Source organism: Cervus elaphus, chromosome 10 (assembly GCF_910594005.1).
Source record: "Cervus elaphus chromosome 10, mCerEla1.1, whole genome shotgun sequence".
NCBI lineage: Eukaryota > Metazoa > Chordata > Mammalia > Artiodactyla > Cervidae > Cervus > Cervus elaphus.
The window spans coordinates 31,029,007-31,044,251 of record NC_057824.1 but is presented as its reverse complement, the minus strand read 5'-3'; the positions used below and the strand labels follow the sequence as shown (position 1 = coordinate 31,044,251).

Below are 15,245 nucleotides of genomic sequence, written 5' to 3'. Positions count from 1 at the left end.
GCAGTGAAGAAAAGGATGGGAATCGTAACTTGATCTTTGACTTAAAGCTGGTGCTGTGGTGTCTTCCAGTCTGGAGAGACTGCCCAAGACAAGTTCAGTGGAGACAGTGAATGGACTTTCCTCCTAGTCGTTGGAGTAAAATTCAAAGTCTTTAGTTGCTGTTAACATTTGTTCAGGCTAGAATCACGTATAAGAGAAGAATCTGAACCAGTACAAGGTTCATAGGTTTTATTACGATTTCTCAGCCTCAGCACTATTGATATTTTGGGCCAGATCATTCTGTGTTGTGTGTGTGTGTTTGTTGGGGTGGGGGGAAGGGGGAGGTGTCTTTTTTTTTGTTTGTTTGTTTTTGAGGTGTCTTGTGTTATATGGGATATTTAGCTGCATTCCTGGCCTCCACCCACTAGGTTTCAGTAGCAACCCCTTCCCCAATTGTGATAACCAAAAATGTCTCCAGACACTGCCAATGTCTCTGGAAGTTGTGGGGATGGCAGAATTAGGTTGCAGGGAAGGCATAATTGCCCAAGATTGATGAAAGTTTAATGAGTCAGTATGTCATGGGTGTCCACAAAGATCACTATAAATTCCGTGACCCTTTGGGGCAGGGGTCAGGTTGGGGAGCTACTGAAGTAGGTGGTCCTGCTTTTTCTGTGGCCATGTTCTGAGCTCCTTAGCAGCTGTGCTGGTCAGCTTTTAAATTTAGCAACAGGTACTTAGTCAAGGCTATGGTTTTTCCAGTGGTCATGTATGGATGTGAGAGTTGGACTATAAAGAAAGCTGAGTGCAGAAGAATTGATGCTTTTGAACTATGGTGTTGGAGAAGACTCTTGAGAGTCCCTTGGGCTGCAAGGAGTTACAACCAGTCCATCCTAAAGGAAATCAGTCCTGGGTGTTCATTGGAAGGACTGATGCTGAACTGAAACTCCAATATTTTGGCCGCCTGATGCGAAGAGCTGACTCATTTGAAAAGACTCTGATGTTGGGAAAGATTGAGGGCAGGAGGAGAAGGAGACAACAGAGGATGAGATGGTTAGATGGCATCACCGACTCAATGGACATGAGTTTGAGTAAACTCCGGGAGTTGGTGATGGACAGGGAGGCCTGGCGTGCTGCAGTTCATGGGGTCGCAAAGAGTCGGACACAACTAAGTGACTGAACTGACTGACTTATTCTTCTAGGGAAGAGGGACTAAGGGGACACTGGCTCCAGGAACCCTCCAAGAACATTCCGCCCTTGGGCTTGATGTCCAGTACGTGTCGTCCATATGTGGGCACATTCACGGGCAGAGGCCCCCAGGCTAGTAAAGACCCTCCACTTTCAGGGCTGGGTTAAGGCTTGACCTTGAGATAATGACAGAGCCTCTCATCATTTGTTGTTCAAGATGGTTATTCTCAACTGTTTATCCCAGCAGTGGTCTAAATTCCCCACAAGGGGCACTTCAGGATAACTTCTGAAATATCAAATTCTTGCCAAAAAATATATTTCTGTCTTTTTTATTTGGAGTGGAGATGGGGGGCATTCCCCACTTGTAGGGGCTCAGAGTATACCTCTTCTGCCAGCATTGTCTTTCCCACTTAAAAAACAGAAACAGACAAAAACCAAGAATGCAAATGAGTGAAGATAATATTACCTGTAATGAGCCCTAACAAATGCTCATTTGCTTTAGTCGTGTTCAACTCTTTGTGACCCCAAGGGCTGTAGCCCGCCAGGCTCCTCTGTCCATGAGATTTCCCAGGCAAGAATACTGGAGTGTTTTGCTATTTCATTCTCCAAGGATCTTCCCAACCCAGGGATCAAACCTGCATCTTCTGTGTCTCCTGCATTGCAGGGGGATTCTTTACCCACTGAGCCACCTGGGAAGCCCTTATTTGTAAAGAGAATCCTCACTAATTTATTTGAGAAATATAAATTATTAATCCTCTTTGGCTACTTTGTTATTAATAGCAAGTTACTTGGAAATCCAAGGACAGAGGAGCCTGGTGGGCCACAGTCCATGGGGTTGCAAAAGAGTTGGATACTTCCTAACAATGAAACAACAGCAACACCTCAGGACTTTATGTTTGAAACATCAAGATTGTTCAGGACCAGAGCAGCAAAGGGTGCCACAGCCGCAGTGAAGGACTCCTTCATTCTGTTTTATCTGCAAGAGGTGCCCCTTCCTGCAACATTTGCTGGACAAAATCCTACTTCTCTTTCTTTCTTCTAACTTTATTGAGATATAATTGACATCTAACACTGTGTAAGTTTAAGGTATACAATGTGATGACATATATAGAATTTTGTATGTATTTTGTATGTGTTTTGAAGTGACTGCCATGATCAGCTGAATCAACACATCCTACCTGTCTGTTAGGGATTAATTCAAATGCATCCTGAGTGAAGAAGTCTTCCCTGATCACACCCCTTCCCAGAGTGGATTGTGCTTCAGTCTTCTACTCGGTCTGGTTCACATGGCTTATTAACACCTAGGCCATATTATATTTTTTTAATTGAGGTGAAATTCACATAACATCAGTTTAACCATCTGAAAGTGTACATTTCAGTGGCACTTAGTACATTCTCGGTGTTGTAAGACTGTCACCTTTCATTCCAAAACATTTCTATCTCCAGGGAGGACCCTGTACCCACTAAGCAGTCACTCCCATCTTCCCTTCCTCCCAGATCCTGGCAACCACTAATCTGATTTTTGTCTCTATGGACTTACTGATTCTGGGTATCTCATAAATGGAACCACACAATGTGTAATTTTGTGTCTGGCTTCTTTCACCTAGCATGTTTCTGAGGCTCATCTACACAATACTGAAGCACGTATCACTACTTCATTCGTTTTCATGACTGAATAACAGCGTTGTATGAATATATCATATTTTGTTAATCCATTCATCCATTGATGAACATTTGAACTGTTTCCCCCTTTGGCTACTATGAATAGTGCAACTGTGAAATTCATGTGCACATTTTTCTGTTCTCTTGGGTATATACCTAGGAGCGAAATTGCTGGGTCATACCATATCTGTATGTTTCATAGAATGGCCAAACTGTTTAGTAGAAGAGTGGCTATAGCATTTTACGTGCCCAGCAGCAGTGTACAGGGTTCCAATGTCTCCACATCTGTGCCAACACTTATTCTTTTCTTTTTTTTCCCATATTTTCCCTAGTCTTCCCCAGCCGACTGACTTGATGGCTGGGATCATGCTTTAATCAGCAGCAACACGACATGAGAGTTAATACAGGGACTGAGCTTGCCTCCTGTCCTTCCTCATTGGTGCCCCTGAGCTAGAATCTCTTCATCTGTGAAATGGAAATCTCTAGGCTATTAGGGGAAGAAATGAGATTGAGCCTTAGCTTGCCAGGATCCGTGCCTGGTCCAGGGTGCTTTCTTAGTAAAGGTTTGCTGTAATTACCATGTTCATGACTTCCCAGGCCCAGGCCCCAGTAACTGTTGAATAAATGTTTGTTAAATAAATCAAGCCTTCGATATTGCTCAGTTAGTCTCCCTTTTTATTTCTACCAGCTGTTCCCCGAATTCCAGACACTGTCTTGCAAGTTGATCGCTCCTGAGACAGAAAGCACGGCTAGATCAATGGACCTGCTTTCCTGGAAAAACAGCGCATGAAAACCTTGATGTGCTTGTGTGGGGTGGGGGTGGGGGCACCGGGAGAGGACTGCCAGCTTGTGTCCTACTAATGGAGTGAAGGCTGAAAGAGCTTCACTTTTTTTTCCCTTTAGATGAAAAACAACCTTCTCAGAAAGGTGATGACACCGGGAAGCTGCCTTGTTGAGGGTTCAGTCAATGGCCCCGGGGAGGAGGCGAGCAGCCCTCTCCAGGAAGCACTCTACTTAGAGAGGGCTTGAGGGCCTCTTAGGAGCTGAGGGCTGGGAACTGGCCTCGGGTCCCTCTCTCTTCATCCATGTCTTTGCACTGGCAGCTGGGGCGTGAGCAGGCTTCCACTAGGTCAGCCACGGGGCAGCTTTCTCTGGCTCCATGGACCCTTCCAGAATCCATCTCCTCTCACCCTCCCTGGCCTTCCCTCTGCTCTCAAACCCACTGGCTTTGTTTCTCCCTCTTTTCACTTGTTCTTCTCTCTGCCTGGCATGTCCCCCTCCGCACTTAACATGCTTCCAATCTCCCCTCAGTGGAAACAGTGTCAGACTTTATTTTGGGGGGGCTCTAAAATCACTGCAGATGGTGATTGCAGCCATGAAATTAAAAGACACTTACTCCTTGGAAGGAAAGTTATGACCAACCGAGACAGCATATTAAAAAGCAGAGACATTACTTTGTCAACAAAGGTCCGTCTAGTAAAGGCTATGGTTTTTCCAGTAGTCATGTATGGATGTGAGAATTGGACTATAAAGAAAGCTGAGCACAGAAGAACTGATGCTTTTGAACTGTGGTGTTGGAGAAGACTCTTGAGAGTCCCTTGGACTACAAGGAGATCCAACCAGTCCATCCTAAAGGAGCTCAGTCCTGGGTGTTCATTGGAAGGACTGATGTTGAAGCTGAAACTCCAGTGCTTTGGCCACTTAATGCGAAGGACTGACTCTTTTGAAAAGACCCTGATGCTGGGAAAGACTGAAGGCAGGAAGCGAAGGGGACGACAGAGGATGAGATGGCTGGATGGCATCACCGACTCAATGGACATGGGTTTGGGTGGACTCCGGGAGTTGGTGATGGACAGGGAGGCCTGGCGTGCTGTGGTTCATGGGGTCGCAAAGAGCCGGACATGACTGAGCAACTGAACTGAGCTGAACTGAACAATCTCCCCTCACAGAGAGGCCTTGCCCGCCAGCCACCCTGGCTGACGTGGCAGCCCCCATGTGTGCCCCATCAGTCACCACTCTCTGCCTGCTTTTCTTTTTTTATTTATTTTTTACTATTTATTTTTTTATTTTTTCACTATTTATTTTTATTTGTGTTTTTAAATGAAATATTTCTAACAGAAAACAATACAATACCCACCTGCCCATCTCCCAGGCTTGACAAGGGCTAATATTCTCTTCTGCGTGCTTGCTTTAGATTTCCGCCCCCTACTTTACTGAGGTATAATTTATATGCAGTAAATGAAAAGTGGAAGTGTTGGTCACTCACTTGTGTCCAATTCTTTGTGGCCCCATGGACTGTAGCCCACCAGGCTCCTCTGTCCCTGCAATTCTCCAGGCTAGAATACTAGAATGGGTTGCCATTCCCTTCTCCAGGGGATCTTCCTAACCCAGGGACTGAACCCCGGCCTCCTGCATTGCAGGCAGATTCTTTACCATCTGAGCCACCAGGGAAGCCCATATGCTGTAAACACATACATTTAAAATATATAGTTTATTAATTTGGGGGCAAGTGCACCTGTGAAACAACTACCATAATCAAGATATAGAATATTTCTGTCTTCCCCAGAAAGGCCCTGCATCTTCCTTGCCCTGCCAGAGTTTTCTTCCTTGTACTCAGCATTATCTGAAATCACCTCAGTCATGACTTTTCTTTTAGTCTGTTTACTGTCTCTGCTTCCAGAACGTATATTCCATGACGCAGGCATCATGTCTCATTTCAGTCCAGGCACATAGTAGGCCCACAGGCAATCAATGGAAGCCACTCATTACCCTTGTATGCTCATATCCTGACACATTTTGTGGGATGATGTCTATAGGGTCTGCTGGAGATGGAGCTGTTGGGTTAAAGAATATTTACTCTCTTTTTGTTATCACAAAGGAGACTACTGTCTCCCTTTCTCTTGTCTATCCAGTGTTTCTCAACCTCAGCACTGTTGCCATTTGAGGTTGGGTCATTCTTTATTTGGGGTGGTGGCTGTCCACTAGATCTGGGTGTTCTACAAAGGGAGGGGTACCAGGAGCACCCCCCACCGTAGCTGTGACAACCCAAGATGTCTTCAGACATTGGCAAATGTGCCCTGGGGACAAAACTGTCCCCAGTTGAGAACCACTAGTCTGTGTATATAGGCTAATTTCTTGCCATCCTAAATTGTTCCTCAGTTGAGCCCATCTCTAAACAAACTACCCTCGATGACTAGATTGGTTGAATCTGGCTTTTTTTTTTTTTTCCTGTTTATGCAGCTCAGCTGACTGAATTACAAATCCTGATCCCTGTTTATACAGTTGCATTATGAGATGAGACGCTGGTTCATTTTAGAAGCAGGGAAGGCATCACTCTGACTTACAAACCTGGGAGATACGAAGCCCATGGGACTTTCAAATGGCTTCTCCCTGGCCTGGGCACCAGCATGATACACAGCATTCCTTGCCTGAGGACAAATGTGTATTCCAGGCCTTCGAGAACAAGAAGGAAACCCTTAGCAAATGTGTAAAGGGCTCTGAACTTCTCTGATTACTCAAGATCCTGAGTTGGCCATTTCTTTCTTGACAAATCTGCAAGCTTGTGTGCCCAGGGCTGGACAGCAAGAATGTAAAGGGTGAAGGAGGACAAGTGGGGAGCCAGTGACATGAAGAGACAGATCCTGTCTGGAGGGCACTGCATTGCAGCCAGATGTTGCCAGGTGGGGATGTGGGCTCAGCCTTGCCAGACCTTCCTGTTTTTCAAGAAAGGCAAGATATCTAGGCTTTTTTGTGTGTGAAAAATCTTGATTCTTGAATTTTGTAAATATTAGCAAGTAATTATCTGTTTAAACATGATGTGAACCAAACAAAATGTATCTACAGGCTGCCAGTCAGCATCCTCTGAGTTGATTTCCAAAGTTGTTTCATGTTTGGTGACTAACTCAGTGGGTTCAGAAATATTTTGGTTTGACTCTTCATTCAGTCAACAAATGTTTATTGAGTATCTACATGTACCTGGCATTGTTCTTAGAGCTGCCACTTGGTATTGACACGTTCAAATGACTGACACCAGAAGAGATAGAGATTATGGGTGGGTGAGTGTGTGGGTGGACAAAGGATGGATAGATGGATAGACAGATAGATCAATCTCATCATTTAGAGATACGTGCTAGACTATTACAGATAAAATAATATGATGTTTGGGAATTACTTCAGAATAAGATGAGGAGTTGGATGAGGGTTTAGGTAAATTAAGATTGGCCATGTGATGGTAATTGTTGAAGCTGAGTGATGGTGCTATGAGGAAGCTCCTTATATGCTTCTGCTTTCTTTTGCATATGATTGGAAATTTCCCATACTAAAAATGCTTGGGCTTTTATTTATTTATTTCTGGCTGTGCGGGGTCATCGTTGCTGCTCGTGGGCTTTCTCTAGTTTAGACAGACGGGGGCTACTCTTCATTGCAGTGCATGGGCTTTTCATTGCGATGTCTTTTGTTGTGGAGCCCAGACTCTAGGGCGCAGGCTTCAGCAGTTGGTGGTGCTTGGGCTTAGTTGCTCTGTGTCATGTGGAATCTTCCTGGACTAGGGATGGAACCCGTGTCCCCTGCATGAGCAGGCAGATTCTCAACCATGAATCACCATGGAAGTCTGAAATATTTGTTTTAATGTCCTTATCAGAAAGGCACTCTAAAAGATACATAGGGAAAATAACATCATGTCTGGGACTTGGTTTAAAATATGCAGCTAAAGTTTTTTACAAGTCAGGGTATAGATGTGCTATGGTTTGAATGTTTGTGGTTCACTCCCCCACCCCCTGGGAAGTTCACATGTTGGAATCCTCACATGCAATGTAACGGTGTTAGAATGTGCAGCCTTTGGGAAGTGGATATGTGGATAGATGGCTGTCATGAAGGTGGAGGCCCCCAAGAATGGGATTAGTGCCCTTATTAAAACTCAGAGAGCTTCCCAGCCCTCTGCTAAGGAGTCTGCAACCCTGAAGAGGGCCCTCACCCAACCATGCAGGCACCCTGATCTTCCAGTGTCCAAAACTGTGAGAGAGAAATTCCTATTATTTTAAACTCCCCAGTCTGTGGTATTTTTGTTATAGCATCCTGTATGGTCTCAGACAAGATGAAACATGTTGCAATATGTTGATAATTGGTATAATTGGGTGATGGGTATATAGAGATTAATGAAACTGGACTATTTAATTTGTATTTGAAATTTTCTACAATTAAAAAAATGTTTACAGAGGTAAAGAAGTGGGGGCCTCTTGTTTCTAGGTACTGTTGGAAGGATGGAGTCATGCACTGGGTGCGTATGTGAACTTCCCACAATTTGATTGTATTAACAGCAAAGGAACGGATACTCTTCAACAAGGGATGTCACAGTCCCAGCTTTGTGGTGAGGCTAGAAACACAGGCTTTGCACAGGCTTTTTGTGGGCTCAGCTTGCAAGTTGAGAACAGATTTCTCAACCTGCTAAAATATTACAGATAAAATAGTATAAAGTCTGGGAATTACTTCAGAACAATATGAGAGCCTGCAGGATGGTTTCCCTGCAGGGTGAGCTGCCTCCCCAGTATCCTGCTGGAAGGCAGAATCGCACAGTGGTCAGAGAGTCTGGAATCAGCCTCCCTAGGTCCACGTGTCAGCACTACCACTTTCTAGCTGTGTGGCCTTGGACATATTTCTCAGCCTCTGTCTCCTCCAAGCCTCAGTTTCCTCTTCTGTTAAATGTGAAGATTGAAGTAATAATTTCATATAAAGTACTTAGCACAGTATTTGGCATGTGGCATTTATTTCTTATCATTATTGATGCTTTTGTTCTACTATGTTGTTGCTGCTCTTACACATTCGAAAAGCAGAACAAACTTTCTGAGATGGAAGGAAGAAAATGACTGGGGAAAGAGGCTAAAAGAAGTCAGAAAAAGAGGTGTCCTCTGTCAGCTGATCCACCCATAGAAGTCCGTTTGTGAGCTGCAGGAATCAATTTCCTGCATGAGAGGTGCAAAAGAAATACAAGAAAAATGCAACTTCCTGATTATATCCTTTCTCCACAGAATGAGGTAGAACTCGGGGAGCTGCTTCTGTCACTGAATTATCTCCCGAGTGCTGGGAGGCTGAACGTTGACGTCATTCGAGCCAAGCAACTTCTTCAGACAGATGTGAGCCAAGGTTCAGGTACCGTGTGGCCCCTCCTTCTGTCATTGCTTTAGCAAGGCATCTGTGTTTGTTCGACACAAGGGACCTGATTTTCTTTTTCTACATCCTGGATGCTGTTAACTCATAGGACCTTTTGAGGATAAAATAGTATCCAGATCTAGTCTGTTAGTTCAAGAGATAAATGATCAGATGTCTCTTAGGATGAAGCAGGTAAATGATACCATTCCTCTGAAGTGGGGGTTTGATCGAGACCAGGTGTGATAACTATTGAAATCTAAATCCTCCTTGTACACATGTGGCCTGGACAAAGTTACTTGCCTATCCGGATGCTATGCTTCCCTGGTAACTTACCTGGTAAAGAATTCGCCTGCGATGCAGCAGACCCCAGTTCAATTCCTGGGTCAGGAAGATCCTCTGAAAAAGGGATAGGCTACCCACTCCAGTATTCGTGGGCTTCCCTGGTGGCTCAGCTGGTAAAGAATCCACCCATAATGCGGAGACCTGGGTTCGATCCCTGGGTTGGGATGATCCCCTGGAGAAGGGAATGGCTACCCACTCCAGTATTCTTGCCTGTAGAATTCCATGGACTGCATAGTCCATGGGGTCACAAAGACTGGGACATGAGTGAGTGACTTTCACTTTCACGTTCCAGATGCTATGCCTGCAATGGAGACACCATGCTCCAGGTGGCGGTAGTGTGCACTGATGATGCTTTCTAGTCGTGAGACCAGTGGACACCCTCTGAGGTTCTTTTTCTAGCTCATTTCAAGTGTAGCATCAGTTCAGTTCAGTCGCTCAGTCGTGTCCAACTCTTTGCGACCCCATGAATCGCAGCATGCCAGGTCTCCCTGTCCATCACCAACTCCCGGAGTTTACTCAAACTCATGCCCATCAAGTCGGTGATGCCATCCAGCCATCTCATCCTCTGTCGTCCCCTTCTCCTCCTGCCCCCAATCCCTCCCAGCATCAAGGTCTTTTCCAATGAGTCAACTCTTCGCATGAGGTGGCCAAAGTATTGGAGTTTCAGCTTCAGCATCAGTCCTTCCAATGAACACCCAGGACTGATCTCCTTTAGGATGGACTGGTTGGATCTCCTTGCAGTCCAAGGGACTCTCAAGAGTCTTCTCCAACACAATAGTTCAAAAGCATCAATTTTTTTGTAGCATACATCTTTATAAATACCAGCTCTGAAAACCCTGCTGTATTTCAAGTGTCTGTAACACACCAGTTTGAACGTGACTTTTAATGAAATAGAACAGATTACATTCACTCCTTATGTAGCTTTCCCATGACAGCAAAGGATATTATCATGAAAGTAGTCGTGGTTGCTGGGATCTCTTCAGCTCAGTGGTAGAAATATAGTCTTTTCTAAGTGCAATAGCTAAAATAAATTACTTTTGCTATAAAGTGACAGCTGAATTTAGAAGACAACTTGTATTCTCAAAAACCACATATTAAAAACAGATTTTGAAGGGACCAGTGGAGGGAATGGTATTAAAGCTGGAGAGTTTCAGATTCACTGCAGTGGGAGAGTCAATATGATAGGATGATTAAGGGCTCCTTAGTAAAACTGCCTGGAACCAAATCCTAGTTCTACTTCTTATAAATGATGTGGCCTTGGGGAAGTTACTTAACCTCTATAAACCTCAATTCTCTGTCTGAAAAATTGAGATAACAGTATTTATCTCATTGAGTTGTTTAGATGAACATAAAATTAGATAATGTACATGAATTTCTTTGTAAGCTGTAAAGTGATCTAAGAATAATAGTTATAATTCTGCCATCTGTATTTCCCCCTACATGGGCTTTGGGCTCACTGGCATGATGATGGGCCTCTAAGGGCAGAAAAACTAGGACAGGCTCTGGGTCTAGCTATTCTTCCACGAGCCTTATCTTAAAGCAAATCATTTCCTATTTGAGTTCTCAGTTTCTTCATCTGTAAAATTAACACAATGCCTGACACATGTGGGGAGCTCAGTAAATCTTGCATGGCTAGAGAAAGAGAGAAAGGGTGAGCAGAGAAGAAGCTGGATGGGAAAAAGAAAAAAATATGTGAATAGATGGGGAAATGGATGAATGAAAAAGGAGTGAAAACCTGGAATGGATGGACTGATGAAAGATGAAAGAATGGTCAAATGGTTGGAAAGTTAGATGAACAGATGGATTGGGTTTCATGATCTCCAACACTCTATTCTCAGACCCATTTGTGAAAATTCAGCTGGTACATGGACTCAAGCTTGTGAAAACAAAGAAGACATCCTTCTTGAGAGGCACAATCGATCCCTTTTACAATGAATCCTTCAGCTTCAAAGTTCCCCAAGAAGAACTGGAAAATGCCAGCCTAGTGTTTACAGGTAGGTAGTGTTCTAGACATTGAGAACTACAGGTGAGACATATTCAACGTATTGTCCTAGGGATAGAAGGTGATCTCGAGAGGGTGATATTTAAGAACTTCATGTCTGGTATTTAGCTTCCTGGGTTTGGACTTACCATTTGTGAATTTGGAAAAGATTTATAGAACCACAAAGTATAATCATTACAAATGCAAATTTTGAAGCCAGATGTCCTGGCACTTCCACATAATTACTAAAGACTTAGGCAAGTTACTTAGCCTCTCTGAGCTTCAGTTTCTGTCATCTGCAAAATGTGGGCAATAATAGTACTTGTTTCATAGGTTTGTTATGAAAATGAAGTGACTTATGACTTCGAGATAATCCTAAGTACTATGTGAGCTTTGATGATATGATGATTCAAGTAGCTTATGGTCTAATAGGGAAACATAAGGAAATATGATCACCTTACTCAGAGAGGAGGATTTTGAAAGTCTTCCCAGAGGACATGGTATTTAAGTAAAGACTTCAGGTGCCACACTCTGGCTGAATCTATTGTTGCCAAAGTATAATTTCATCTACTGTTTCCAGGATGTATTGGTTATCTGTTGCTGCAAAATCACCCCAAACTTTAGTGGTTCAAAACAATCAGTATTTATTCTCATATTTGCTACGGGTCAAGAATTCAGGCATAGCTTTGCTGGGTGCTTCTGGCTGCAGTTAAGGTATTGGCTGGGGCTGCAGACTCATCTGAAGGCTCACCTGAAGGTCGGGTGGGGATCTGTTTTCAATCTTCTTCACATAGTTGTTGGCAGGATTCAGTTCCTTGCAGAATGTTTGCTTGGGGCCTCTGGTCCTCCCTGGATGTTGGCCAGTGACCTTGCCCAATTACTTATCACATGGACTGCTTCATAGGGCATCTTACAATATGGCAACTGGCTTAAAGTGGGCAAATGAGGGGGGAAGAGAGAGTGAGCAAGAGGGAAGCTATAGTCCTTTTGTAACCTAGTCTTGGAAGTGACAACCTATCACTTTTGTCATATTCCACTCACTAGAAGCAACTCACTAGGTCCAGCTCACATTCAAGAGGAGGGGATTAAACAAGGGTGTGGATACTGGGAGGTAAGGATCACTGAAGCCATTTTTTGAAGCTGCCCTCATCCACCACCACAACATAGAGTTAATAGAAGTAATGGTTACTATTTCTTGTGTCCTTTTCACAGACTTCACCTGTATTATTGCTAATATTCATCATAGCCCACCCTGTCAAGTTAACATCATCCTCATCAATTTACAGGGCAAGGGACTGAGGCTTAAAACATGAGCAATTGGGAGGGGGGATCAGGATGGGGAATACATGTAACTCCATGGCTGATTCATGTCAATGTATGACAAAACCCATTACAATATTGTAAAATAATTAGCCTCCAACTAATTTTAAAAAAAGGGAAGGAAAAAAAAAAAAAAAACCATGAGCAATTGACCCTGGGGCTCCAGCTGGTACAGAGGATTCAAGGTCTGGTCTTGCTAGCTCCTAAGATCAAGGGATCTGCATGTTCTCAAGCACCAAGGTCATGATGGCATTAGGGATCTGACCTCATATTTTGAGGAGTCTTGCTCCAGAGTAATTGGAAACCATCATCTGCTTAGATCCAGTCTAGAATCCTTGGCTTACAGGTCTCCCAGGAAAGCAGGCCATAACTGAAAAATCCTTGCATGCACTGCTTCCACTGCACACCTTATTGCCTCTCATCCACAAGACTGCAGATGTTCCGTGCTCCAAGACCCCTCCAGGCAGACTGGTCTGGGGTTTCTCAAGACCTGTCACCCTGAGAGTCTGCATCCAATCAGGGCCGCCTGCCCTAGCAGAGGTAATGATTTCTGATAGAACATGTGATGGCTTCTGTCCAGATTGAGTTACCAGCAGACAGGGACCCCGCTCACCACAGTGTTTCAGGTCAAGATAGAAGACAGGGATTCCATTGGCTCTGTAAAGGTGGCCAGCAAGCAGTGGGAGCCTTATTGAACCAAGACTGGATCCAAGCATGGAATACGATTCCTACCTCCCTCCTGAGAATAAAGGACTTATTGCATGTTTAGATCAGGAAGGGATTGGGGGGAGGGCATTGAGAGAGCCCATGCGGAAAGTCCTGACACTTTTATATTTTACTTAAAATTTTATGACCGAAGTGTCACATGCTTGTGAGTGATACAACTGAAGGAAGTGTATGAATGGAGAATCAGAAGAACAGAGGGGTTCACTGCATAGCCTGGGTCCTAACTTTGTGGCCTTGGGCAAGATCTGTGTGCTTCAGTTCTCTGGTCTGTGTAACGGGGAAGCCCTACAAGGAGACCTCTAAGGACTGTTACCTCGGTTAAAAGAGACCCGTTCATAATCGGTGCTGAACGCTGTGTCAAGCACAGAGCAAGCCCCCGCCCTCAGGAAATGACACTCTCTTCCTCACCTCCTTCCAGGCCCCTCTCCCTCAAGTCGCCACCTTGAATGCCCTGGTGTGTCCCACTCCACACTTTTCTCCTTGTTCACACAAATGTCATCCACATATGGAAGAGTCAGTTCTTTTTAAAGAGTTATTCATGAATTCCAAAACTGTGTATGTAGCAATCCCTGCTCTCTTGTGGAGGTTTCTGGACCATTCTGTGGACGTCATTCTGAAACTTGCTCCTGTTTCAGGAACAGTGAATGTGTTCAGTCCCTCCAGGTCAATGCAGATATGGATGGATCTAAGTCCTTATTTTTAGTAACTGCATCATATACCATCATGTGGCAGACTATGATAAAAAGCCAAGGGGCAGGGGTGGAAGTGTGTGACAGAGCATCAGAGCCTGTGATAGGAACTCTGGAGGACCTTCCCCAGAAAAATACACAGGACAGAAAATATTGCATAGAGTTCTGAGTTTATTTATTTATTTTTTGAGCCACTTTGGATCCCATATGTGAAACCCATATGGCCAAAGTCTCAAACTGTAGCGGCACTCCCATCCCCAACCCCAGCTCACACCCTGCATCCCTCTTTTGACACTCCCCACCCCCAGCTCTAGGGGTCAGTTGTTGGCTGTGGCCATCAGACAAGGCCTGTGCTCTCCATTCGTGGAAGACCTGCTTCTCTCCTTGAAAGGCCTTAGCTCAGGTTTTTCAGGTTAAAAGCCCATTGAAAATGTTCTTTGTAGAGTAGGAAGGATTGCAGACTTCTGTGTCCCCCTAAGCGAGGGAGTCTCAAGTCTGGCTGCACTTTGGAATCAGCTGGGAGTTTTCACCTGCTGCCAGTGGCCAGATCCCACCACAGAGACTCTGGTTCAGCTAGGTTAGCCAGGGTCCTGGGCTCTTTAGAAATATCTGTGTTTTAAAGCACCCCAGATATTTCTAATGCTCAGTCAGGGTTCCGAACCACAGGTTTGAGTGAAAATCCCCGCTGGGGTGGCATTTGCAGAAAGACCACTGGCTGGAATAATAGAGAAATGTGGATTGAGCTGGGAGCTATCTCAGCAAAACTGTGACTCTCCTGAATTCAAATCCATGAGGTTCTAACTTGCTTTATTTATCAGCTGGGGGAAAGAGCTGTCACCTCCAGGCTAAGGATCTGAAACCCAGCCCATTAGCATGTTTCCAAACACTTCCTAACAAAGAGAAGGTTGATCTGCAATTTAAGCGTTTGCTGAGAATCCTGGTAAAAGCCTGTAATTAGCCGGTGCGCTGGGCTTTCTGAGCAGTTCATTCCTGTGTGGGATGAGGTTCTTCAGCAGTTTTCAATCAGGTAATTTTTGCAGCTGAAGTTTAAAAGAAAAGGGGGGGAAAATGGCTTTTTGATTCCTGAGACAGCAGCGTGCGGTCCAGAGACCTTCTAGAAAGTAGAGGAGAGTTGGCCACTTAGGTTATTGGGCTGTTATTGGAAGTAGGCGCTAAAAAGAAAGGAAAGAAAAAAAGAAATGTAGCTTGATAACAGC

At 44.4% G+C, this 15,245-nt stretch overlaps 1 protein-coding gene across 5 annotated transcripts in view; it reads left to right on the top strand.

Moving 5' to 3' along the window:
* Positions 1-15,245, top strand: part of SYT17 (synaptotagmin 17) — an 82,926-nt gene that overhangs the window by 40,867 nt on the left and 26,814 nt on the right. For all 5 annotated transcript variants that reach the window (XM_043914419.1, XM_043914418.1, XM_043914421.1 and 2 more), the window contains 2 exons: positions 8,850-8,970; positions 11,151-11,306. In XM_043914419.1, the coding sequence (XP_043770354.1) occupies positions 8,850-8,970; positions 11,151-11,306 (277 nt within the window). The remainder of the gene's footprint in view (positions 1-8,849; positions 8,971-11,150; positions 11,307-15,245) is intronic.